The following is a 25,480-nucleotide window of genomic DNA, read 5'->3' as shown; positions in this document are numbered from 1 at the left end:
TAGACGCTTTCTTTGGTCGACAGACAATGAATATCTAAAAGTTTTAAAAAAATCATATTAATTCTGTGAGTCGTTAAGTCAGCTTGGTTTTTTCAGCCACTTTATTTACTAAAGGGAAGAAACTGATATTTTCTATCAAGGATTTTCTTCCCTTATGCCGACTCATTCCTTGAGGCATCTAGGGATCTGTACAGTGAAAGGGTGGGATTTTGCTGCTTGTTGGTTTAGTCAGGGGTATTTACGTCTAGAGGGGCATAAGTGCTATGAGTTCATTACAACACATTCCATTTAAATAATATCTATTTATTCCTTTTATAATAATTGAGGAATTTTATTTTATTGCATTGTTGTTCTACTACTACTACTACTACTACTACTACTACTACTACTACTAATAATAATAATAATAATAATACTTATTGTTGTAGTATCACTACTAATACTAATAATAAACAAATTCTTTTGACCTATTTTACACTGGGGCATTGCCGAGTTCACCTGCTAAGTTTTAATAAATTCAAAAAAGAAAAGACATTAAAAAATAAAGATTCAAAAAAAAAAAAAAAAAAGGCAAGGCAAGGCAAAAAAAAAAAAAAAAAATGAAAATAAGGTGCTTGTTTATTTTGGTGATATTTTAAACCAACACATTTCAGGTGAAAACATTATGTACTCACATGTGATGTCAAAATTAGTATAAATTCCAAAAATTATGTAAAATGATCCAGTAGATGATCTGCTAGGAGTATTTTAGATAAAAAAAATTTTTAAACGCTACAAATACGATCCTAGATACATAGATTGAAAATGGCAGTGTGGATGATTTAGTCAAAATTCTTAGTTGCAGTTACCTTCTCCTGGATTCTGTGAAACTCTCCATCATTAAAAGATACATCAAAACTCTATAAACTCCAAAATTTAATTTTTACTTGTAATTATTCCTCTACTATATCATTTTTTGCAGTTTTTGGAATTTATACTAATTTTGGGATCACACGTAGATACGTAATGTTTTCACCTGAAATGTGTTGGTTTAAAAGATAAGTATGAACAGGCATCAAAAATAAAAACCCATTGTTAATGTTAGGACCATTCGCAATAATGCTTAACATTCACCAGGCATGTTTGCTTTTGTCTGGGATGGGTAATGGCAGTATGCAGTCAAAAAGCTTTCGTATTGTCAGCCAAAAAAAGACAAAGGGAGCCAATGAAGGCCAATAAAATGCAAAGCCTGAAAAAAAGCTGCAAAAAAAAAAAAAAAAAATGAAAAAAAAAATCTTCATTTGATTAATGGAGGCAATGGACAACATCAAGGGACATAACCTCTAGAGATATTAGTTCTTTTTCATTATTGTAGTGAAATTTTAAAAAATATTTCAATTTTGGAATAACATATTTTACATTTTGAATTTTAAAATGTCTAAGAGAATCAGATTCATTTTTTTTTTTTTTAATATAAATTATTAGCTCAAAGACGACATTATTTGAAAATATTCATTAGACTGTAATACCTTCTCTTTTTTTTAAATACATACTGGGTAATTGGCAGCTAACTTCCTGTTATTAAGTGCTCATAATTTATTATTGAAATATAATTCTTACAAGAAATGAATAGAATAAGAAAGTTTATAGTATGGCGGCGGGGGGGGGGGTTGGAATTCAATATGGTCCCCAGCATTCACCATCAGCTTCTTACACGGCCTGAGAACCGCATCAACTGATTTCACCATCAGAGGCTTATTTAGTAAAAATATGTTTTGTAGGGGGATTTATATTTTTTGCTGTCAAACATTTTTTTGTGAATTTAATTAAAAAAAAAAAAAAAAAAAAAACGATCATGAGGCACAATTTATTAAAATAAATCTGCTTCTCTAAACTATTTAAAAATATTATATCCATAAACATGTATTACTTAATTTTATTCCAAAAATAAAACAAGTTTTTAAAAGTGTATTTAAACATATTTAAATTACAATAGAAAAATACGAGCATGAAAAGTAATATGGTTAAGCTTAAACATGGAAAAGTAAAGGACTAGTTGTTAAAACTGGAAAAGAAAAGGACAAGATATTCTAGTAAAAAATATAATAAATTTATAGCTTAAAATATTGCAGCATTAAGAATTGATTATATAATGTTAAATGTAATTTTAAAAAAATTTAATGCTGCAATATTTTAAGTTATAAATTTATTAGATTTTTTACTAGAATATCTTGTCCTTTTCTTTTCCAGTTTTAACAACTAGTTCTTTACTTTTCCATGTTTAAGCTTAACCATATTACTTTTTATACTCGCATTTTTCTATTGCAATCCATGATTTTTCCAGGCTTCCAACAAATTCACTTGTTCTTTGTTTAATTTCAGTCTCATTTTTTGCCCCCATAAACATAACATATACATATGTAATAACAATGTATGGCACTCATCTGCTTTCAATAAAATCCCCCAATTATTTCCCTTTCATTCTGTCTGTTTCACTTACTTCTCTTTTCGCGACACCAGTGAATTAGGAGCCACACTAGTCGCTGAAGCGACATGGTTGCTATGGAAACTAGTCATAAAAACGTTGCTCACCTCCTTACATTTTTTTACGATTTTGAACACCAGTAAATTCATAACTTTTGTTTAACTGAACGAAAATTGAAAAAAAAATTTTCACAATATAGCTGAGAAGGTGATCTATAAACTGTAAATTGTTTGAAATTTGGTCCAAATTTGAGTGAGCAGTGAAGCTTTAAAACAGTTCTAAATGACTAAAACTGACACTTAAAAAATGATTAATATAATTTTGTTGCTAAAGTTTCCTCTTACCTAGTCTTGATTTTTTTAAAGACTAAGGCCAATATAAGCATCTCCAGTCTTTTTGATAACCATTTTTTGTTCTTGTTAGCTCCTTACATCAAGTGGCTTCATGTCTTGTCTTGAGCGATTTTCATTTAAAAAAAAGTTTTTGTGTTTTTATATACTAAATAATTAAAGCAAAGAAAGTCAAATGAAACGCGTTTTCTTCAACGCATCAGTTGTTTGATAACAATGGCATTTATATTATTTAATTGGAATTTATTATCGAGATGAGTATTATTTATGATATATATATGAAGATTAGGTGGCTGAAATGTCGTGAAAAAACGACCAAGAAAGATGAGGATAATAGTCCGCAATAAATAAATTAACAATGGCATTATTAACTAAAAATTATTAACTAAAAATCTATATATATGTATATATATCTATATATCTATAAAAGTGAACGTGTCTGTCTGTCTGTCTGTCTGTGTACATTTCCCTACTCAATAACTCTGTCAATTTTTAGTCTATAGACTCGAAATTTGAAATACCGGGTACTGAGATTTGGGAAAATCGATGTGACGGGTGTCAGCCAGAAATTTGGCTGTTAAGGGGTCAAATTTCAACGATTTGACCTTTAAGAACTCTACCAAACTCCGACAATTTTGGGTCTAGACACTTGAAATTTTAGATATAGGTTCCTTGAACATGGATCTAACTTAATAAAGTGATTTGAGCCCGAAACTATAAATTTTAAGGGGTCATAATAGGGGTCAAAGTTTTAAAAAATTAACCATTTTTTTTTGTTTTTTTGCTTTTTTTTGCACAGCATACACCTCCAAACACCCGAGCAACGCCGGGCACCCCTGCTAGTATATATATAAAAGTGAACGTGTCTGTGTGTGTGTGTGTGTGTGTGTGTCTGTGTACATTTCCCTACGCAATAACTCTGTCAATTTTAAGCCTACAGATTCGAAATTTGATATACAGGGTACTGAGATTTGGGGAAATCGAGGTGATTGGTTTTCGGACAGAAATTTGTCGATTAAGAGGTCAAATCTCAACGTTAAGAACTCTACCAAACTCCTCCTACAGTTTTGGGTCTAAACACGTGTAATTTATGATATAGGTTCTTTGGACATGGATCTAACTTAATAATTTTATTTGAGCCCTAAACAATAAATTTTAAGGGGTCATAATAGGGGTCAAAATTTAAAAAAATTGACCTTTTTTTCTTTTTTTTTTTTGCTCAACATACACCTGAAAACACCTGGGCAACGCCGGGCACTCATGCTAGTTATTAACTAAAAATAGTGTTGTTAGATTAACAACACTGTCGATATGAAAAAAAAAAAACAACAAAAAAAAAACGATTATGATACGAAACTTTTACAAAATATAGGCAACAAGTTTTTTTTTTGTCTTTTTTTTAATATTCACTTTCACCCCCAAACAAGGCGTATTGCCGTATTGCCACTTGGGCGTAAGAGGATGCTATTTCAAATCAATTCCGGAGCAATTTAAAAAAAAAAAAAAGAAAAAATTTAATTTTTATAAGCTTAAATTGTGTTTGGGAATTTTTGAGATGAGGATTCATAATTTGTCTTATTCAGACTACTCTTCTCATCTTGGTTGGTAATTTCACAAAATTTCTGTTCGTGTAACCTCTGATGGCATGCAAAATGTCTAGAATCATGAAAAGAATGATGTCCTTGGGCATTGAAATTGAAGAAAGGAGGAGTCATCGAATCATATTAAAATCATCCCCCTTTCTCATAATATTTATCAGTACTAGGACTTATACTTGAGTTTTTGAGGCGCATAAGTAAGGAGCTGGCTCCCGGGCATCACTAGACCACTGCCCACCACAGCTACCAACCTGGTTTAGGTGAACTTTTCGAACTTAAAATCTTATACAGAATTTTGAACTGGAAACTTTATGGGGGAGATTGTTCTTGTTTTGTCGGCATCAACCAAAACACTGTGAAAATAATAACTAAAATGAGAATATTAGTCTGAAAAATATTAAATTCTGTGTTTTTGTATTTTGAATTTATTAAAGGTTACAATTTGGATGAAGAAAAAAAAAAATTGTTTGAATTGTTTATATATTAGGTTTAAAAAGAAAAAAAAATAAATGTTTAATAGAAAATATTTTAAATTTAGGAAATTAAATTTTTATAAATATTTTAAAAAATTAACAAAAATGAGAAAAGTAGTCTGAATAATTCAAACAATATGAAATTATGTTATTAATTTTAATAGATGTTTTCTTTAAAAATCTTAACTAAATTTAATATTTTTATTTAAATTCTGAAACCTTTTTGTATTGATTTATTTGTTATGCATCTATAAAAAATATGACTATGATCTGGATATATATATATATATATATATATATATATATATATATATATATATAGACATTAAGAGGAGATTATAGATAGATATATAAATACCCATTCACATACACTTTTCACGATAAAGATAGAACCCAGAATTAGATAGATTAGTTGTCGATGCAATTGCTCGATTCTATTTAATTCTGGGTTCTAGCTTTATTGTGAAAAGTGTATGTGAACGAGTATTTATATATCTATCTATAATCTCCTCTTAATGTCTAATATGTGTAGAAAAAGCGGTTCATCCTTCGTAGGGACGTGATGTCCTTCAACAAATGTCTAGCGAGTCGGCTAATTTCAGTTAATGTTTGTAGATGTGATATCTACCGCCTGCATACCAGCAGTAACTGTCTTAGTTGTATAGGACGCGTTGTTTGTCACATCGTAGAATGTAGAACTGGATAAAAATATAAGAATTAAAAATCGAAGCATAGCCAAAAGATTGCGCTGTGGCCCATAGGGTTAGGTCGTCAGTACTGCATACTTCATGCGTGCGACAACCTGTGTTCGCGCCTATGTCGGAGCACGTCACTGATGAGATGCAGTACATCGAAACCCACTTTGGGTCTGGCGTTGTCCGGTGTCGATGCAATTGCTCGATTCTATCTAATTCTGGGTTCTAGCTTTATTGTGAAAAGTGTATGTGAACGGGTATTTATATATATATATATATATATATATATATATATATACACACACACACCCACGCTGTTTATGCTTATGCATTTATTCGGTTTAAAAAGTAAAACTTTAAAATTTAAGAAATAAAATGTCTTTACGAATACCAAATTTGAAAATTATCCAAAGAAAATATTTAAAAAAATGTTTAATTAAATTGTTTATTAATATTGCTGTCTTTGACCCCGTTTTTTTTTTTTTTTTTTAAGTAAAAAATAATTTTTAAAAATTGTGTGAATAAAGGAGATGATCAGCATGAAAAAGATTTCTGCCTTTTCTTTTCTTTTTTTTTTTTTTTAACAAGTTTCACATAAAATGATCAGAGTTAATATTTCCAAAGGGCATTTTTTTTTATCCTTAATCTTTCTCATTTAATCATTTAATAAAACAACTTTTTTCCTGAAATTGAGTGCAGATATCAATAACTAAATATGAATTTTTCCCTATATATTTTAATATAAGAAATAATCACATTGATACACTAATTCCCATTAGATCATCAGAGTTAAGCATCATTTAACCTGGTTAGAACTAAAACGGGTGACCATTTGAGAATACCAAGTGCTGTATGTGCTCTCTGCTTATTTTAGCATTGTTTCCAGTCATCCTGGACTTCTCCTGGCCACTGGATTCAAGCAGTGCCGACTTAGGAGAGGTGTTGTTGGCGATTGAGCAATCCTTGCTTCACAAGTATATGTGCAGGCATCCTTACAGAGGGTACCCCTTTTCTCTTGAAACTGAATGGAGGCCATGATTTTAATCAGACAAAATGCATGCACAAATATGGCTTAGTTCTTGGATTGAGTTATGCTTGAAAAAAAAACTTCTACTTCAATTGTTCTAATTAGTTATAAGTTTCGAGTGAACTGAGATTGTTTTAGTTAAATAAATAAATAAAAAACACGCTAATGTTACAGAAACGGGAACAAAAAGAAACAATGGTCACAGCAAATCTACACAAAAGCAGCAAACAAAATGGTTAGTACTAAAAGCTGAATAAGTGAGAGCAAGTTAAAGACAAGCAGTGAATGTCATCACAGCAACTGGGGTTAAGCAATGCATGCTGATTCTCATTTTGAATGGGGTTAGTAATATTCACACATACTAACTAAAATCTCTTTTAAAACATATCTTTATCATATCTTTAGATTAAAAGCGAATTACTCTTTGGACGATTCATTGTATAACACCGACAACCAACTCTTTAGCCCACTTTTTTTATTTTTGGTCTCTTTTCATAAGTTATACATCAGAATTAAATTAAATGAATAAAATTTAAATTAAATTAATAAAAATTAAATTGCATAAATAAAAATTAAATTAAATGAATAAAAATTAAATTAAATGAATAAAAATTAAATTAAATAAATAAAAATTAAATCAAATGAAGTAAAATTTAAAAAAAAAATTAGTGACGAGTTTTTTTAGCCATTGATGTAAGCATTGTTTAAATTTAAATCGAAATTCGTAAGTTTAGAAAGCCAATAAAACTCAGATTTTTTTTTTTATCGCAGAAAAAAAAACTTCATTAATTCATTTCACACACAAGCCATGCATTCCTCCTTATTATGAATATTTGAAAATATCGTTGAAGAACATCACGTAGATCTTACTTTTCTAGTGACACCGTGACACAAGAAAAAAAAACTGGTTCTATTCCTAACGAAGGTGTTATATCGATGAAAAGTTGATTTTAAACAAATAAATGTTTTTTGATGTTTTATTTATTTATTTGTTTTTTTAAATCTGCGTTGTATTGGCTTTCTAAACTTATGAATTTCATTTTAAAGAATTAAAATTTTTTAAATGCCCCTTGTATATTATATTTCTCTTTGTCTATCCATTCCACACTTTTTTGGAGGGGGAGGGACTACTGGTTTGATCTGGCTGAAATTTTGTATAGACTCTTGTTAGGATAAGGTGAAGCACAGTTAGAGATTAATAGGATTAGTCAGGGAATGACTAAATTCTTCCAAATTTAAGTAAATAAATTGGTACAAATTTGAGTAAAATTGCTAAAATGATGAAAAAATTTGGATGCTATTTTTTTACAGAATTATTTTGTTTTATTAATGTTGAACCCAATTTACAAGTTTAGATATAATGAATAGGAGTACATCTGGGTTCTTCCTCACAAGAATATGATTAGTTAAGCTATAAATACTGACTAGTATAGCAGCTTCGAAGGGATGTCAAAAGATATGCCAAACGCCTCACACTTAAGGATATTATCAGCTCCAACCATGAACACTTCAGTAACTAGATTATTACTCAGCTACCTCAAAGATATCCCTTTTGCAGGACATGTCATAGACAAAGAAGTGCAAGCCAAGCAACAGGTGGAGCCATCTACTTCTTAAATCGCTTTCAAGATGGGTATATTTACTGATGACTCAAAATATAGGCAAACTGAACACACACATATACAAGACAATGGCTGAATCTTTAAAAAAATTACTCTCAGTCTGTAGTGAAATGGCACGAAAAATGTATGCTTACATTCAACCAGGACAGACCTATTTTCTTTCAACAGCTTGGTAGAGATGTCGAAAGATATGCTGAAAGCTTCATGCTTAAGGATATTACCAGCTCTGACCACAAACGGTCAGTAAAGCAACTTAAAAGATTATTATTTGAAATAGTAACCAAGCCCACTCAGCTACTTCAAACGAATATATCTCTTTAGCTGAACATTTAACTATTGCTTACCCCAAACAAGCATACTGCTACCAAAATGTAAGGGGCTAGAGTGATAGGGACCAGATTTATAAGGGAGAGTTAACCTGGGTGAGGATTTGGGCAGCAAGACGTATGTTCTTAATACATTTAAACTTCCGTATGCTGGTACGGTTGAAAAGCAGGGAGGGAATTCGAAATGCAAGCAGTCCAAGGAAAGATGCTAGTATAGTAAAAATTTTCCAACATCTATGGATCTCTATAGTGAAGGGGAGGGATTTTGTGGATCAGAGGAAATTTAAAGCATGTGGTAATTGTGTAGAAATGAAGAGAAATAAGAGGCTGCAGTTGAAATATTTGATTTGAGCGATTCTATTGTAACCAGGGATGATAAGAAGCAAACCAATCAGATTGCTTTATAAAATACTAGCAGACCGCCCGGCATTGCTTGATTGTAAGATATGCTTCAATATGATATTTTACTTCATGCAGATTATGTATTCATTATTATAGACAATTTTCTATCAATTATTATATTGAACCTAATATATGGTAGTGAGATCAAAACTAAAAAAATTATATATATGACTTAGGTGCCATCAGCTAGAATTCAAACCAAAACATACAACTCTCCAACCTCATTCCTTAGCATCTGAGCCATGCCTATATATATATATATATATATATATATATATATTATATATATATATGTGTGTGTGTGTGTGCGTGTGTGTAGGGATGATTAATTAGAATTGGACTCGGGAATTGGAAAAATTGAAGCTTTTTGGGGTATCGGAATCGGTATCAGAAAAATTTGAGCCTATTTTCCGATGCCAAAACCGATTCCATTTAATTATCTTTTTTATTTGATTTTGGTTTAAGAAACATCTTCCACTGCTTGTAGTAATAATAAAATAATAAATATTTATTGATTTAAACTTCCAGTAAGACTAAACTCTCTAGATCACCCCTTCACAAGTGTGTTTTACGTTTAAGAAAATATATGCACATTTAAGATGCGTTTTTACAGTAATTGGGACAAAAGAACACTTTTTATAGTTAAATATTTAGAGATTTATAAAAAATCGGAAGTGGGAATTTAGTATGGAATCTGTAATTGCATCAGAATCGGGAAAAATATTGGAATCGTCCCATCACTAATAAATATATATATATATATATATATATGCATATATACGACAATAAATTCCACTGTCATCCCTTTTTTAAAAGATGGAATCGAAGACAAAATTCAAGCAAAGGTGCATGGTTCACAGAGTTTTATAATTATATAGATACTGCATGTCTTTGAATTCTTCAGTGATAACTTTCTGTCTTGACAAAAGAAGAACACTATGCTCTGCTGATCCTGACTGGATTTATGCTGCCATTTTTTATTTTTGCTTGGGGCAACTACATTTTTCTATTACAAGAATGGCTTTACACTCAAGAGCACGTGTCCATTGTAAGGAGGCAATAGTATGTGAACCTAGATCCATTTAGAGCTGGTGGTGATTATGCAAATTTAGGCGCTACCAGGAATCCGAAATGGTAGAATAAAAGGAGACGGTTATCTTGCTCAAAAGAATTTTGTTTTTGGGTACCATGTTATTCGTACATTTGGTTGTCAGTGAAGAAACAATAAAGACTCCTGCTGCTTATGTGAAGAGAACAAAATAATCCGTCTCGAGTGCATGTTGTTTCAACTTGAAATAATTTATGCATAAGAAAAGGGGAATGGGAGGAGAGGGTAAAAATAGTTCACTTCTTTTTTGGAGGGGCTCTACTACAACCGCATGATCTCGTTCATATAATTTCAATGTGTGCTGTTCAAGGCATTTGATTTTTTTCTTCTAATCACAATTTAGCAACTTCTGCGGCAAATGCGGCTTCTGGCTCAGCTGTTGAGTCTAACCAGTTGGCCTTGATTGAAATGATGACAAATCTGTTGTTTTTCAGATAATAATGTGCATTCAGAGCAACAATACAAGCTTGGTCCAGCTGAGTAATGTCAGCAAAAATAGTGTCTATCATTCCTACGAGCATTTAGTATTTAAGAGAATGCCTACTCTCTTCTATGACTGGTACAATGCTGGTCCGTTTAGTGGCCACATTCAAGAGATCTCAACCATTCCAATGGGAGAATTCTGCCGCGTTATACTCGGGTTTCAAGTTTGAGTATTGCACATGCCACCCGTGGCTGCTTGTTTCTATGACTGTTGTCACATTATGTGACTGAGTTTTTAATGGAAATCGCTCCTGACAAGGCATGAAACAATTTGATGCAAGAAAAATAAAATAAAAATAAAATACGACTTCAAGATTGAAAGCTAGCAAACAGTAAATGTTAGATGGAATAGATTCTGGCCCCAAAAAACAGCAATTTTTCCCTCTTTGTCAGAAACATTACTCATGGAATATGAGAACTAAAGGACAAAGTGTAACAGAGCACATGTGAGTGCATATGAAAATATCAGCAGGAGCCGAAGGATGGATGGCAAGCGATTGTATTAGCAGCAGGAGCAGCGTTTGAACGCGTATGCAAATTGGCAAGTGTGCTCGGGCTTGTGGCTAAAGAAAAAGACAAAAATGAGCAGCACGTGGTTGGGGAGAAACAAAGTCAGCACTGAAGGAGATGGACATATAAAATCAAGGAAGAAGAAAGAGTGTCTATGGCCGGTGTGTAGTGGAGCAGAAGTGAGAGACTTTAAAGCTGGTGTCAGGACGGGGAGGAAGAAAAATAGTAATAAACGACTTGAGATAAAAAAAGAAAGAAAAGCCGAGTCGGATTTGTTTATTTTTATTTATTTGTTCCTTTTTGACGATGCCAGACGGCGTGAGGGGTCTGAGAGAGTTTTGAACTGTAATGAGCGTAACGGCCATGTTACAAAAGTAAAAAGAAGTGAGAGTTACAAGGCTAAGAATTAATTACCTAAATCCATCTTTCAGTTACATAAATTGTAAATGTAACTTTCGAAGCGTAAACAATGTATCGGAGAGCAGGAATTGGCAGGGTTCGGGTGGTGAACCTCTAAGGGCAATCTATTTAGAATGGGAATTAAACGTTAGCATTAATGACATTAAACAACGGATTTGAAAATAAAGGATGCTTCATTCGGCAACCAAAAGCTCGTAGTGAGCGAATTGATTTTAAGATTTTCCAAAAATCTAATTATTAAGAAAGCGATACAATTCTGTCATTCTCTCCTTGCCTCCAGAATAAACCATCGTTTTCTATGAGAATCTGTCTAGTGATTGAATGATCTATTTGAGGTCTATCGGATTAAATATTCATGAAAGATGTAATCCATAGACTAATCTACATATTAATATGATAGCGTGTGTGTTATTTTGTGTGTCACAATTACATCTTTTTTCTTCCGAGCGATTGTCGTTTGATTGTTATGACTTTCTATTTTTTTGTAATAAATAATTTTAGCAAAATTTCTTCATAAGTTTTGGTTTCAGTTTCGATTACCGCTGATGACACTCAAATCATCTTTCTTTTTTATAAATAATTTTACCAAAAATTCTTCATAAATTTTGGTTTTGGTTATAGCTCAAGGAACTGAGGTTATATATATATATATATATATATATATATATCAATATATATATATATATATATATATATTCATATGATTTGGTTTCAGTTTTGAGTCAAGCTAATGCACCCAAGTCATATAGATATATTTTTTCTCATTTTTGAAATCACAACTTTAATATATATAAGAATTGATAGAAAATTGACTCTATAATAATATATATAAAATCTGCATAAATTAAAACATCATATGTAAGTGTATTTTATGACCGGGCTAAGTCGTGCGTCTCTGTTCGCTTAGTTTTGCAATTTTAACAAAAGAGCTACAATAATATCAGGGTGTCTCCATTTACGTTGAACATACACAGAATGCCAACATAAATATATTACATATGAAATTCCACAGGTTCCGCTAGTATCATATGAATAGCATAAATTTGAACACGATTTTTCAAGGGTCGAATTAAACTAGATAAACAAAGGGGGAGAAAACTCAAAGAGGCATAATAAATGAATAGCAAGAATGATATGCTCTTTCTATCAAAATTAAAATCTCATTTTGAATACATTTAGTGACAAAAACAAACTTTTTGTGTATTTGTATTATTCAGATACTATGGACATCTTGAGTGTTATTTTCACAATGTTTCAGTTGATGAAACCTCCGACCTTCTTTCTGTGTTTATTGATTAATTGACATATCTAATGTGGATATATTATCAGATTAGATTGAAAGGGTTAATGCAAACGTTTTTTGGTTATCCTGACGCTCTGCACTTCTTTATTTACATTGGAAGTGACGTCACACAAATCTTATAATACGAATGGCTACAATTGTAAAAATAATTTGTTTTATTTTTCTTTCATTTTGAGCTCCTTTTTTCTCCCGTTTGTTTTTGTTTTCTACAATTAATAAACCAGTTTACAAGTAAAAAATAATTTGTTTTAGTTTTCTTTCATTTTGAGCTCCTTTTTTCTCCCGTTTGTCTTTGTTTTCTACAATTAATAAACCAGTTTACAAGTAAATTCAATCTACTCATTTGCCGTAATTTTCATTTTCAGCGACCCCGAAAACCTTTAAGAGTGGTAATTTTAAAGGAATTTGAGGGTGGAGTAATTCTTCATATTTACCTTTTTTTTTAATTGAATTGTTAGGTGAAAGTACAGAATAGTTACAATACACCCTCCCTTCCCCATGTTAAATAATAGGTTTCTAAATAATAGCGTTAAAAATAGCTCGGGTCGTAAAGTGCAGGACTGCAGGAGTACCTATAAAAGGTAACGCCGGATCGGAAAAAGAGCTCAAAATGAAAATAAAATAAATTCTCCGCTCAAAATAAGAAATGGGAGAAAAAAAAAAAAAAAGTTAAATTCTCCGCTGTGTTAGTAATTAAAAACTAAAACAAATTCTCAAAATGAAAAGAAATGTTAGATTCTCCGCTCAAATACCAATATAACAAATGGGAGAGAAAAAAAAATTAAATTCGCTAAAACAAATTATTTTTTACTTGTAAACTGGTTTATTAATTGTAGAAAACAAAAACAAACGGGAGAAAAAAAAGGAGCTCGAAATGAAAGAAAAATAAAACAAATTATTTTTACAATTGTAGCCATTCGTATTATAAGATTTGTGTGACGTCACTTCCAATGTAAATAAAGAAGTGCGGAGCGTCAGGATAACCCGTTTTTCTTTTCTCTAAGAAAATACCTTATAAAGTAAATTGGAGCAAAAAGCGAAAATCTGGTGAAGAAGAAAAGATTTGCTTTTCTCTCTCCAAAATTCTAATAACAAATGAAAACTGTGACATTATTGGAATCCTATTAAACGAGATCTCTGAACTCCCTTACAGTTACTTGTTCTTCTAAATTAAAAAAAAAAAAAACAGAAATTTTTTTTTCATCTTTTTACTATTTTCGGCTTAGTGATAAATTTTAATGCCCCTGTTGTCAACTTGGTTTTCTTTTCAACACGTGGGGTGGGTGGGTCTTCATCTGAATTTTCATCCACTCTGTTGATGACTGACTAATTTTGGCAATATTGCAAAGAGTAGGAGGTACACTGAAGTTGTCTGCGGAATCGACTTTTCATTGTACTTGCAAAATTATCCACCATCAGGCAAGATTATTACAAGGAAGCTTGAACATTGAACTGCCGAACATAAAAAGCCAGTTATGCATTTTAATTAAAAGATGGGCCATATGATAGGCAATACGAAGATCAGAGTCCTCCCTCTCACGATTGAAAGATATGACACATAATGTTGGATTAAGAAGTCAGCTCATAAGTGGCAAAGAACTCTGACCTACAAAAAATGCCTGAGCAAACTCATCGGCCTTCTCTGGAAATTAGCAAGTGAACCTCCTAGAACTGCCCAGAACCATATCTGAGCTTGACAGAAAAAAGTGCCACCTAACTCAAATGCCCCAGACTCAGATCGTTAAAGAAATATTGCCGATTTGGTATGATAAATACAACCATGGCTAAGGTCAGGCTGACCCTTGCGTTAAGGACTTGTTGCTTACATAACATGTTTTCTCACAAGTATTGATTTTTTTTTTCTTTCTCATTAATGGAATAAAGAAATTTTCCAAACTGATGGAATATTGATTTATTTATTACATAAAGAAAGAAAAAGTCAGAGAGAAGATGAAAAGTTACTGGAAAAGAAAGCATTCCATGTCCGTCTTCTACAGTAAAATATGTTTAAAGAAATGCTTCCTGCCAAAATATGCTTTGATATTCCTCGAACCCAAACTTTTCTCGCTTAAAAAATTATGAATTCATAAAAAAAAGGAAAATAATAAATAAATAAAGGAGATATTTTGGGGGACTATTGAACAAAATATTTACGAACGATGTGAACAGTAGACTGATATTATATGAATAGTGTAAATTTGAATACCATTTTTCAAAGATTGGATTAAAAGAGTTAAATAAGGGGGGTGGGAGGTCAAAGGGGCATAATAAATGAATAACAAAAAGGATACACTCTTTCTTTTAGAATTAAAATCTCATTTCGAATACATTTAGTGAATTCATAAAATGAAAAAGGAATTAAGGAGGTATTTTGAGGGGACCATCGTATGAAATATTTATGAAAGATGTAAACAGTAGACTGGTTATTTATTTGTTTCTTACTAAACAAAATGTGACACAAGGTCGGTTTAATGTGGGAGATAGCCAGCTCTCCTCAAAAAGGAATTCTGCAAAAATAAAATTGCCTTAGTATAGAAGAGTTTCCCCTTCCATTGACTAAGGACAATTAATTTGAGTGCAGCATCTGTGCAGACACGACACTTTAGTGACCAGCCCAGTACAAGTACCGGGTAATGTGAACAGTAGACTGATATTATATTAATTTGAATACTATTTTTAAAGGGTTGGATTAAAAGAGTTACATAAAAGGGGAGAGAAGTCAAAGGAGCATAATAAATGAATAGTAAAAATGATACGCTCTTTCTTTTAGAATTAAAATCTCATTTTGCATACATTTAGTGTTGTGACAAAAACAATTAAACTTTTTGTATATTTGTAATATTTTGGATTCTGTGGACATCTTGACTGTTATTTTCACAATGTTTTGGTCGATGTAATCTCCAACCTTCTTGAGGTGTATCCAATTCAAGAATCTTTCTGTTAAACTCAAAAATCTGCATAGAATTTTAAACAGAACCATTTATTTCTTCCACAGAGGTAGTATATCCTCGTTCCATCAACCATGACTGGGTAGAAGTCCTTAGTAGTTCACAGCTGTATTTTCTGTGTTGTTCACACTGAGGATTGAGCCATCAACCTCCAGAAGAGTGTAACTTTACAACTGAATTTCAACAAGTATTTTATCCACTATGCTACGGATTAAATAAAGCAGTCTGTTCAAAATTATGTGCAGATTCTTAAGTTCAAAAAAGATACACCTGGAGAAGATCGAAGGTTACATTGACCAAAACTTAAGATGAAAACAATAGTCTGAAGAATTAATCCTCATCTCAAAAATTCAGAAATGGAATATATTTTTTAATTATTTTTTTTTTTGTTTTCCAAAACGAAATTAGTAATAGGTCTACAAGCTGTAATATTTAAAAAGAATTTTTTTTACTTTTAATAACTTTTTAAATAAAATAAAACAAAGGAAGTTGCAAGTGACAGCAAGTCAAACTGATAAAACTGGGTTAGATCTACGAAACGTCTTTAGTTTATCAACCAAATACAGAAATGCGGCCTAACACTGCTATTGGTCAGTCTCTTAGAATGTTGATACTTGCCTCCATTTTCTCGCCTGGGATACTTCTCTATGTTTTCTTTCTTCGGATACTTGCCTGCGTTTTCCTGCTTTGCTCTCTCCGAAGCAGCGGATGCAACTCGGCACTCTTGCAGTTCTGGAGACGGGATCAGACCAGCAGGCTCAGTCGGGGAAGAATTCCACTTTCGCGCTTGCCACCAGTGAGGGTCATCTTTGTTAATTACCTGAGAGTGAAAAAAAGTATAATCTCAGAATTCAACCAGTATTTTTACAATTGAATGAATGAGCAGAGTCACCCAGAAGTTGTACAACACTAACCTCATTTGTTGTAGCCTCAACATTGTTTACTATATTTTTGCATTAATTGAAATAAGTAGAAATGCATTAGGAGACAAGCTACCAATTCCGTCAAAGATTTAATAATCAGGAACAACTTACCAAACTGCAACACATACAACAGAAAAAGTCATCCTATTACAGATGGACTTTATTTTCACACAACAACGCAGAAAAATAAACAAACTAAATGGATATATCTCATCGTGTAAGTTGATGTACCCATTTTGCATATAAATGGACTTACCCATATACAATAAATATGGTTATGACTAAGAGTTGTGGCAGCTATGGCTATAGAATCAGACACATACTTTCTGAAACATATTTTTGTCAATACACTATCGTTAATTATACTACTGTGCTTGTCTTCATTATTAATCTGATAGGTCCTGAACTATCATCTAAGCTTCAGCCTCTGTTCCATGGACGAAATGTTGCATCCCTCTGCCTGTTCTGCAAGCATTTTAATGGTGAATACTCTGATGAACTACAAGCACTTGTACTCTCTCGAGGTAAACAAACTGGACAAGCAGCTAAATCCCACCCCTACACAGTAGAGATCCCTAGGTGTAAGAAAGCCTTCTACTCCAATAGTTTCTTCCCCAGAACTGCTAGACTTTGGAACTCTCTTCCGGGATTCTGCCTTCCCAACTGTACTGACATGCAGAAGTTCACGTGTAATGTGAACAGACATCTTGCTGCTCATCTCCCTTCATAATATTCCTGCAACTTATATCCTCAATAGTAGCCCCCTACTTCAAAGTGGCACTGTGCCTTGTTTGGGGTGCAAATCGAATAAAAAATTGCTGATCCTTCAATGTGTGTCTCTGTCTGTCCCTTTCTCTCTTTCTGTATATATATATATATATATATATATATATATATATACTTCAGAATAAAATTATCTAACAATCAACTGGTATGGAAACCTGTGATTATAAATTTTACAAAATATTATTGGCAGTAATATTCTATAAGTACTATCCCACCTAAATGAAAATTGCTCGATATACAAGACAGAGCAAATAAATCAAATTTTAGTCATTCAATAAATTTATGACGTGAAATGTTTAAATTTCAAATCAAAAGATTTTTATTATTCTATGTACGACAAAGAATACATTTGAAATATTATAACTCCTCATCCTATAGGATTTCGATGTTTACCATCTACAAATTTTTTAATTTATTGAATGACTAAAATTTTATATATATATATTGTCAGAGTAACCAATCTGTGCCTCTGTCTGCCTGTCCCCCTCTCTTTCTATTTATATATATATATATATATATATATATATATATATATATATATATAGAGAGAGAGAGAGAGAGAGAGAGAGAGAGAGAGAGAGAGAGAGAGATTATGAGAGTAAGATCCAAGATGAGACCAGTATCCCGAATAAATCAAATGATATAAATTATCCATCCTCATCTCAAAAATTAGCTTGTGTTTCTTCTGTGAGCCATGAAGTCTTACTCCCGTCAATTTTGACGTATAAGGTTCTTACAACTCCGTCTATTTAACCTTGTGTGTGAGTCGCAGATGACATTTCAGACCAGCTAATGATCTACAACGGATAATACTTTATTTCTTTCCCTAGTTTGTTGCAGTTTGATAATATTCGATGCTGCATTTTTCATAATGCCATCGAAGCATGTATACCTCCATTCGTTATGATCAATCGGTCTCTCTCTATATATACAAGCGGTAAAAAGAAAGTCCACCCTTGTAATTTTTTCAAAAACTGCAAATTTAAGCTAAGATTTAATGTAACTGTTTAAACAAACTATACCTCATTTGATTGGCCTTTTATTCTTCTATAATTTTACCTGTTCATATTTGACTTTTAATTGAAATATTCTAGTGTTCACGTTGTGAAAATAACACTCAATAATACAAGATTCAAAATTTCGACAATTAATTGGAATTCTTTTTGAGGCGAGTAATCTTGTATTATTTATCCATCCTCATCTTCTAGTTGAATACACCTGAAGAAGGTCGGAGATTACATCAACCGAAATGTTGTGTTAATAACACTCAAGATGAGAACAGTAGTGCCAATAATTCAAATTGAAGTGCATGTTTTGAGCAAATGGATGTGTTTTGAACAAAAAACACAATTAGAATTAACATGCTCATTTCTTAAAAAAAAAAAAATTATAAGCGTAAAAAATAATCGGAACAAATAAAAGCTTACTATAATGCTTGTTTCATTTTGACTTACATTTGGTTGGTTGTTTTTGTTTTACGGCATATCAACCCTTTTCAGGTTATTTAATACCGAATCCAAAGATTTTGAAGAAAAATTGTTTTAATAAAATATATTTGTTGTTTTCAAGGCGGTTTCTATTTAACCTATAGTTGGAACCCTAACAGGTACTACCACTCCGGATTAGAGTGGACCTTGGAACAATGGCAATTAAAGGGCGGCTCCACACTCCCTAAAGCCTTCAAGCTGGGGCCTCACCACTGGATATAGTTTAAGGTCATATCTAGGACCCATTTTGACTTACAAAGGTGAAGCATTGCCAAAATTTTCTTAAAAAATAGATTTTTCTTTGTTCAGAAAGCGAAAATAAAACCAAACAAAGAATATACTTTTAAAAGTATTTAAATATTTAAATAATTGTGAAAGGAGTTGTGTTTGAATGCCATGACAATGCAGTTTGTGGGTGAACACAATGGACACTAGCCAATGAATTAAAAGAATGACAGTACTGAAGGATTTTCAATTATTTTCAATTATGATATATTTATCAACATTTCATTCAAGATTTTAGGTGGTGAGAATTTCCCAACTTTTCGAGAATATATCTCTTCATCGAAGCAGAAAAAGAAGAATGTACAACTACTTGGTGGAGGCTTTTATTTTTTTTTTTAATTTAACAACAACATCCTATAAAACAAAGATAATTTTATCTATCTTGCAAGAATGAAACTGTCCTTAATCATGAGTAAAATATAATCTTTCCTGTTTCGTATTACAGTGATAAGAAGGTTCTTGTGAAATTTTAAATTTTAATTTCAAATGATGTATTTTCAAATAAGTTTTCGTTATAATACATTTACTTTATATATCATTTTAAAGAGCGTTGGGTTTTTTTTGGGGGGGGCTCTATCAAATCATTTAAATTACAATCGTTTTAAAACAAAACGTTGAATACAACATGAAAAAATGCAAATTCGTACAATTTTCGTCTTTCAATTCAAGCTAGGCTGAAAAGCTGCTGAAGCAGCTCGCGATATCAACGAAGCGTTTGCCATAAGCCTTTTAGTACATATAAAAAAAAAAAGAGTTTACATATTTAAATAATGAAAAAAAAAAATATGGCAGTACTGAAGGATTTTCAATACTTTTTAATTATGATTTATTTACCAACATAATGTGTCATACAAGATGGTAGGTGTTGCAAACTTCCCAAATTTTCGGGAATATATCTCTTCATCGAAGCAGAAAAAGAAGCGTGTACAACTACTTGGTGGAGGCTTTCATTGTTTAAATATTTAATTATTTTCATTGAAATTTTTTATGTTCATTTAAGCCATATATCATTTTACAAGCAGTTTATTTTTAGAGAAAACACCATTGCATTAACAGATTTTTTTTTTTTTTTTTTTACTTAACTTCATATTTCAAAATATTTAAAAAAATTTCTTTCAAGCAAAAAAAAATGTAAAGATGACTGTTTGAAATGATCCCCGACCAGCAATATATCTTCATAAATAACACTATGCATTAGTTTGATTGTCCATTGATACCTGCAGTTTCAGAGACACTGGAAATCTAGCACATAGTGCTGAAAATCCCAAGTGAGACAGTTCTTCAGTAAGGGTTTTGAAAAAATTTGTTTAAATACCTGTAAGACATCTCCTATTATGAAAGGGATGCCAGCTTGTGGGCAAGGATTTAGCTCATCAGAGACAGGATCGTAATCAAAGAGAGCACGGACAAAAATCTGCAAAGAGAAATGGAGAAAAAAAAATTAATCAATGATTGCAAATAGTAAAGCCCTTCTGAAAAAAAATAAAAACAAAAAACATAAAATAAAATAATTCTACCAAATTATTTTTCGTTTTCAACAATTTAAATATGTTCACTTTTGACCTGATTTTTGGAACTAGAATTTTGTTCCAAAACAGAAAATTTTCATGAAATTTTTTTTTTATCTATTTCATCTTTTTATTTCCTTCCCTCTCTAAAAGGTCATAGTTAGACACAAGGTCAACTTTTAATGCAGGGGAAAAATCCAGTTGCTTACAGAGAAGCACTCTGGATTGAGACAAAAATTTTGATTGTCTGTCTAGAAGGATTTCTCCACAGATTGATGACAGAAAAATTAAATGCCGCATCAGAACAAATACTACACTTTGAAATATTTATTTGCACAAAATATAAAAGATTACATCTTAACATTTGAACAAATTAGGCACAAGGCCATTCAAAAATGTGGGAAAATGAGTGCTGTTGGTCATCTTTTGTCACCATGACTAGAAAATATCTTAACTACATACCAGATACTACACTTTGCTCCAAACCAAGAATGGCTTGATTTGTTTTATCTATTTCTTCTAACTTATACAAAGCAAATACTTATCTCCTTAGAAAGTGCTTATATTCTTTTAAAATAAAACTACTTATATCTCCTAAAAATATTTTTTAACCAGTTTAAATTCTCTAATATATATATATATATATATATATATAAAATTATAAATAATACTTATTCTTTATACCTACAGACTAGTGTTTCATGCTTTTGCAATCATCAGTGTAGGGGGTGACAATTCCTACCAGTTGGGAGATTCGAACCCAACTCCAAAGCCACATCTGACTCCATTTGCTAAATCTTTACCCTTGAGCCATTAAACAATTGCCATGTGTGTGTGTGTGTGCATGTACATATATATATATATATATATATATATATATATATATATATGACGAAATTTCAAGATGTTGACCATCTTACCGTTTAATCCTTAATTTTCTTCTGATGAGTTAAGGGCGAAATAAATTCATTGATTGATATAATAATTAAATGAATGTTTTGCGTTACAAAAAGAGGCGCTGTCAATAATGGTGCATGTCAACTTACTTAAAGGAATAAACAGTATGATGGTCAACATCTTGAAATTTGGAATAGACTTTTTTTCTTTTTTTTTTACATGGGGGTCACCACTTATCAAGGCCTGAAGGCCACTCAGGGATAAGGATTATTGCGTGTACAGTAATCAATGAGATAGTAGTGTAGTAATCATTAGTATTGGGAGTTTTGATAGAGTATCTTACTTAAGGGGACGGTTTGTCAGGAGTTTGTTTATGTTGGACTTATCATATATTTGTGATAAGCTCTGTAATTACATTGAGCTTCATTAATTATAGGATTGGTATAAATAAAAGGTGAAAGAAACATATATATATAAAAATGACAAAAGTCTATATTCTAAATTCCAAAGATGGCATAAATATCACAAAACACAATTGCAACTACTCCTCTGATTGTTTTCTGATTTATGTAATCATGGCCATATTCTTTTTATTTTCTTTTAAAGTTAATGAGTTCCTATTCTTCTGATGAGTCAGGTCGGAAAATATTCAAAAGTTAATAAAATAATTATATGAATGGTTCTCAAGAATTGAACATTTTAACATGCTGAAAGAAAATAAACGGCAAGATGGACAACATCTTGGACTTTGGAGTATAGACTCTTTGTCATTTATTTGTATATGCTCTGTAGTTACATCGAGCTTCATAAATTAAAGGATTGGTATAAAACTCGAAATATAACTGAATAAGCATATTTTATCATAAACGCAACACACACACACGTGTGCTTGCGTGTGTGTGCGTGTATATATACACATATATGGTCTGTTGTATTCTGTTATGGAAAATAAAAGGACCAATATTCACAAGATACTGACCAGATCAAGTCCAACATAAACAAATTCCTGATGAACCGCCCCCTTAAGTAAGACACTTTATCAAATCTCCAATACTAATGGTTACTATGATACTATCCCATTGATTACTGTACACGCAATAACCCTTATCCTCAAGTGGCTTCCGGGCCTTGATAAGTGGTGACTACCATGTAAATAAAAAAAAAATCTTTATGTTGGCTATTAAAGGAACTCCTGCCAATCATGAAGCTTAGATATTTCTTCTGAACCCATGACTTTTATATTTTTCTAATGATATTATGTGATGTTTTTATTGGTGAATGCACCAACACCGGGCCCATCCTATCATAGGGATAGTGTTTATCTATCCCATATATAAAAAATAGGAACTGTGTAGAAAAAACATAACACAAGCATGCATATATCTCAATTTCTTTCCTTTTTTTTTTTTTTTTGTTTTACATCATGTTTTAAAGGAATTTAACGTTACGTTTAATACCGAGCAACTTTGGGTATATCTTCTAGTGTGTGTGTGTATATATATATATATATATATATATATATATATATATATATATATATATATAATAAAATAATGAAATAAGAAAAGATGTAGTATAAGCAATGGTAAACTTCAATCTAATATAAATACCAAGTATTTATATATATTGTTTAAATATATATATATATATATATATATATATATATATATATATATATAATTTGAGGTTGCTATTTTCCAAAGGTAGGGTAACCAGTGAAATATAACGAGGTTCATACAATGGTGCTAAATACAAAAATAGAGCAGGTTACATTTGTCTTTACATAAGCAGTAGTTTGTTGCTACACAGTCATGAGCATCTTTCTGTCTACTAGAATTTACTAACTAGAGACCTCATCAGACAACAAGCCTTATTTTCGAAAACGGAATTCTAAATCTTAAATTTATTGCCTGCTGTTAGGGTTGTTGCCTGATGAGGTCTCTAGTTAGTAAATACTAGTAGACCGAAACATGCTCATGACTGTGTAGCAACAAACTACTGCTTATGTAAAGACAAATATATGTATATATATATATATATATATATATATATATATATATATAGTGAAATCAAAGGAGATGTAGTGTTTACCTGATACACACAATGGTAAACTTCAAATTAATATAAATAACAGTATTTATATAGAGATAATTTAATCCCAACCGAATAAAAAAGCTCAATACGCAATAGAGAGTAGAGCTTATTATAAGAGAAAGAAAATTAAAATTGTAAGTTGAAATTTGCTATCAAAATTTATTGTTCAACTGAATACTCCAAAAAACAATTTTCAAAGTTCTTATTCCACGGAGTTTCAAAGAAAACTATTGCTGATTTCTTCCTGTCCTCTAATGAGAAGAATAGTATTCTTTGAAACTCTGTAGAATAAGGACTTTGAAAATTGTTTTTTGTAGTATTTAGTCGACCACTAAATTTTGATTGTAAATTTCAACTTAGTTTTAATTTTTTTTCTCATATACATATATATATATATATATATATATATATATATATATATGAGAGAAAGAAAATTAAAACCATATATATATATACATATATATATATATGGCTGGTCATAACATGCTATTAAATATGATAGTATAGTTGAACCCTTTACTGTCAAATTGTACTTTTAAGTTGCCTTTCAAAAAAAACAAAATTTCTTACTCTTATGGCTTGTCAGGCCAACTAGTCTTCAAAGTACATGTATGGTTCAACAAGTGAATGAGAGTTTTGTTTACGTTCGTACGTCAGTTGCACGCTAACTTCCGTCACGTGGGGGTTTCATGATTAAAAAATTTATTTATTATTGCAATTAAAAGTTAATTCATACAGATTTTGTATTTTATTATATTGATTATTATATTGTACCTAATATACTGTACTGATTTAAAAAGTAAAAACAATTAAAAAAATATGACTTGGGTGCCATCAGCTAGAATCAAACGCAAAACATTTAGCTCTCTAGTGATATTCACTATCATCTGAGTCCACATGCATATCAAAACTTTATAAATTAACTGACTTAAAAATGTTTATTTGCGCATGCATAGCGAAGCACTTTATGTCAACTTATGCCTTTCAAGTTTTAATTTTTCAATTTTGACCCCTTAGTAACTATTTTTACCAGCTAAAAATCAAATTGGATTTGTTCCACAGGTTCGAATCCCCTATATATCAAGTTTCAAGTCTGTAGACCAAAAATTGACAGAGTAGTTTGGTACAAACCATTCCACACACACACACTCAAACTATATATATATATATATATATATATATATATATATATATATATATATATAAAATGGGTTCCTTGGAAACACTTTCATGAACTAGAAAATGCCATTTTTACATCTCCAACATATTTGAAAATAATTTCTGACGAGGACGCTTCACAGAACGTCTGAAACGCGCAAAAACGATTTCAATGATTTAAAAACATTATTACAATGATCCAAACATAATTCTCAATGAAGAACCAAGACACGGAATAATAAAATAATGTTAAAAAATACACATTGTTGGTGACTACCCCCTTATTTAAATATATATATATATATATATATATATATATATATATATATATATATATATATATATAAATGAGATAAGTCACAGATTAGAAATCAAGTGAATTGTCCTATTAGATATTACAGTGAGGTAATATTTTCAAGACGATCCTAGCCAAAAAGGTAAAGTTCAGTATGGTACATGATTCAAATCTATCAGATTACTCGATCAGCTCTGATTTTCCCCTTGGATAACTACTCATCTGATCTGGCAGTAATATCCCGGAAACTATTGAACTCATTCTGATATTGGACTGCCCAGGATGTATGATATCCTTTTTTTTATGACTTTTAAGCAC

General features: G+C 31.3%; 1 protein-coding gene across 24 annotated transcripts in view; it reads right to left on the bottom strand.

Moving 5' to 3' along the window:
* Nucleotides 1-25,480, bottom strand: part of LOC145263089 (peripheral plasma membrane protein CASK-like) — a 1,377,184-nt gene that overhangs the window by 45,841 nt on the left and 1,305,863 nt on the right. For 13 of the 24 annotated variants that reach the window (XM_080119970.1, XM_080119972.1, XM_080119968.1 and 10 more), the window contains 2 exons: nucleotides 20,526-20,624; nucleotides 16,348-16,549 (listed from right to left, as the gene is read on the bottom strand). In XM_080119970.1, coding sequence (XP_079976096.1) covers nucleotides 16,348-16,549; nucleotides 20,526-20,624 — 301 coding nt within the window. The remainder of the gene's footprint in view (nucleotides 1-16,347; nucleotides 16,550-20,525; nucleotides 20,625-25,480) is intronic. The other 11 variants (XM_080119992.1, XM_080119990.1, XM_080119973.1 and 8 more) reach the window with 1 other exon arrangement.

The sequence above is a fragment of the Euprymna scolopes genome, chromosome 38 (assembly GCF_053919585.1).
Source record: "Euprymna scolopes isolate OS-2025 chromosome 38, ASM5391958v1, whole genome shotgun sequence".
Lineage (NCBI taxonomy): Eukaryota > Metazoa > Mollusca > Cephalopoda > Sepiida > Sepiolidae > Euprymna > Euprymna scolopes.
The sequence above is the reverse complement of the archived record's forward strand: the minus strand, read 5'-3'. Positions and strand labels throughout refer to the sequence as shown.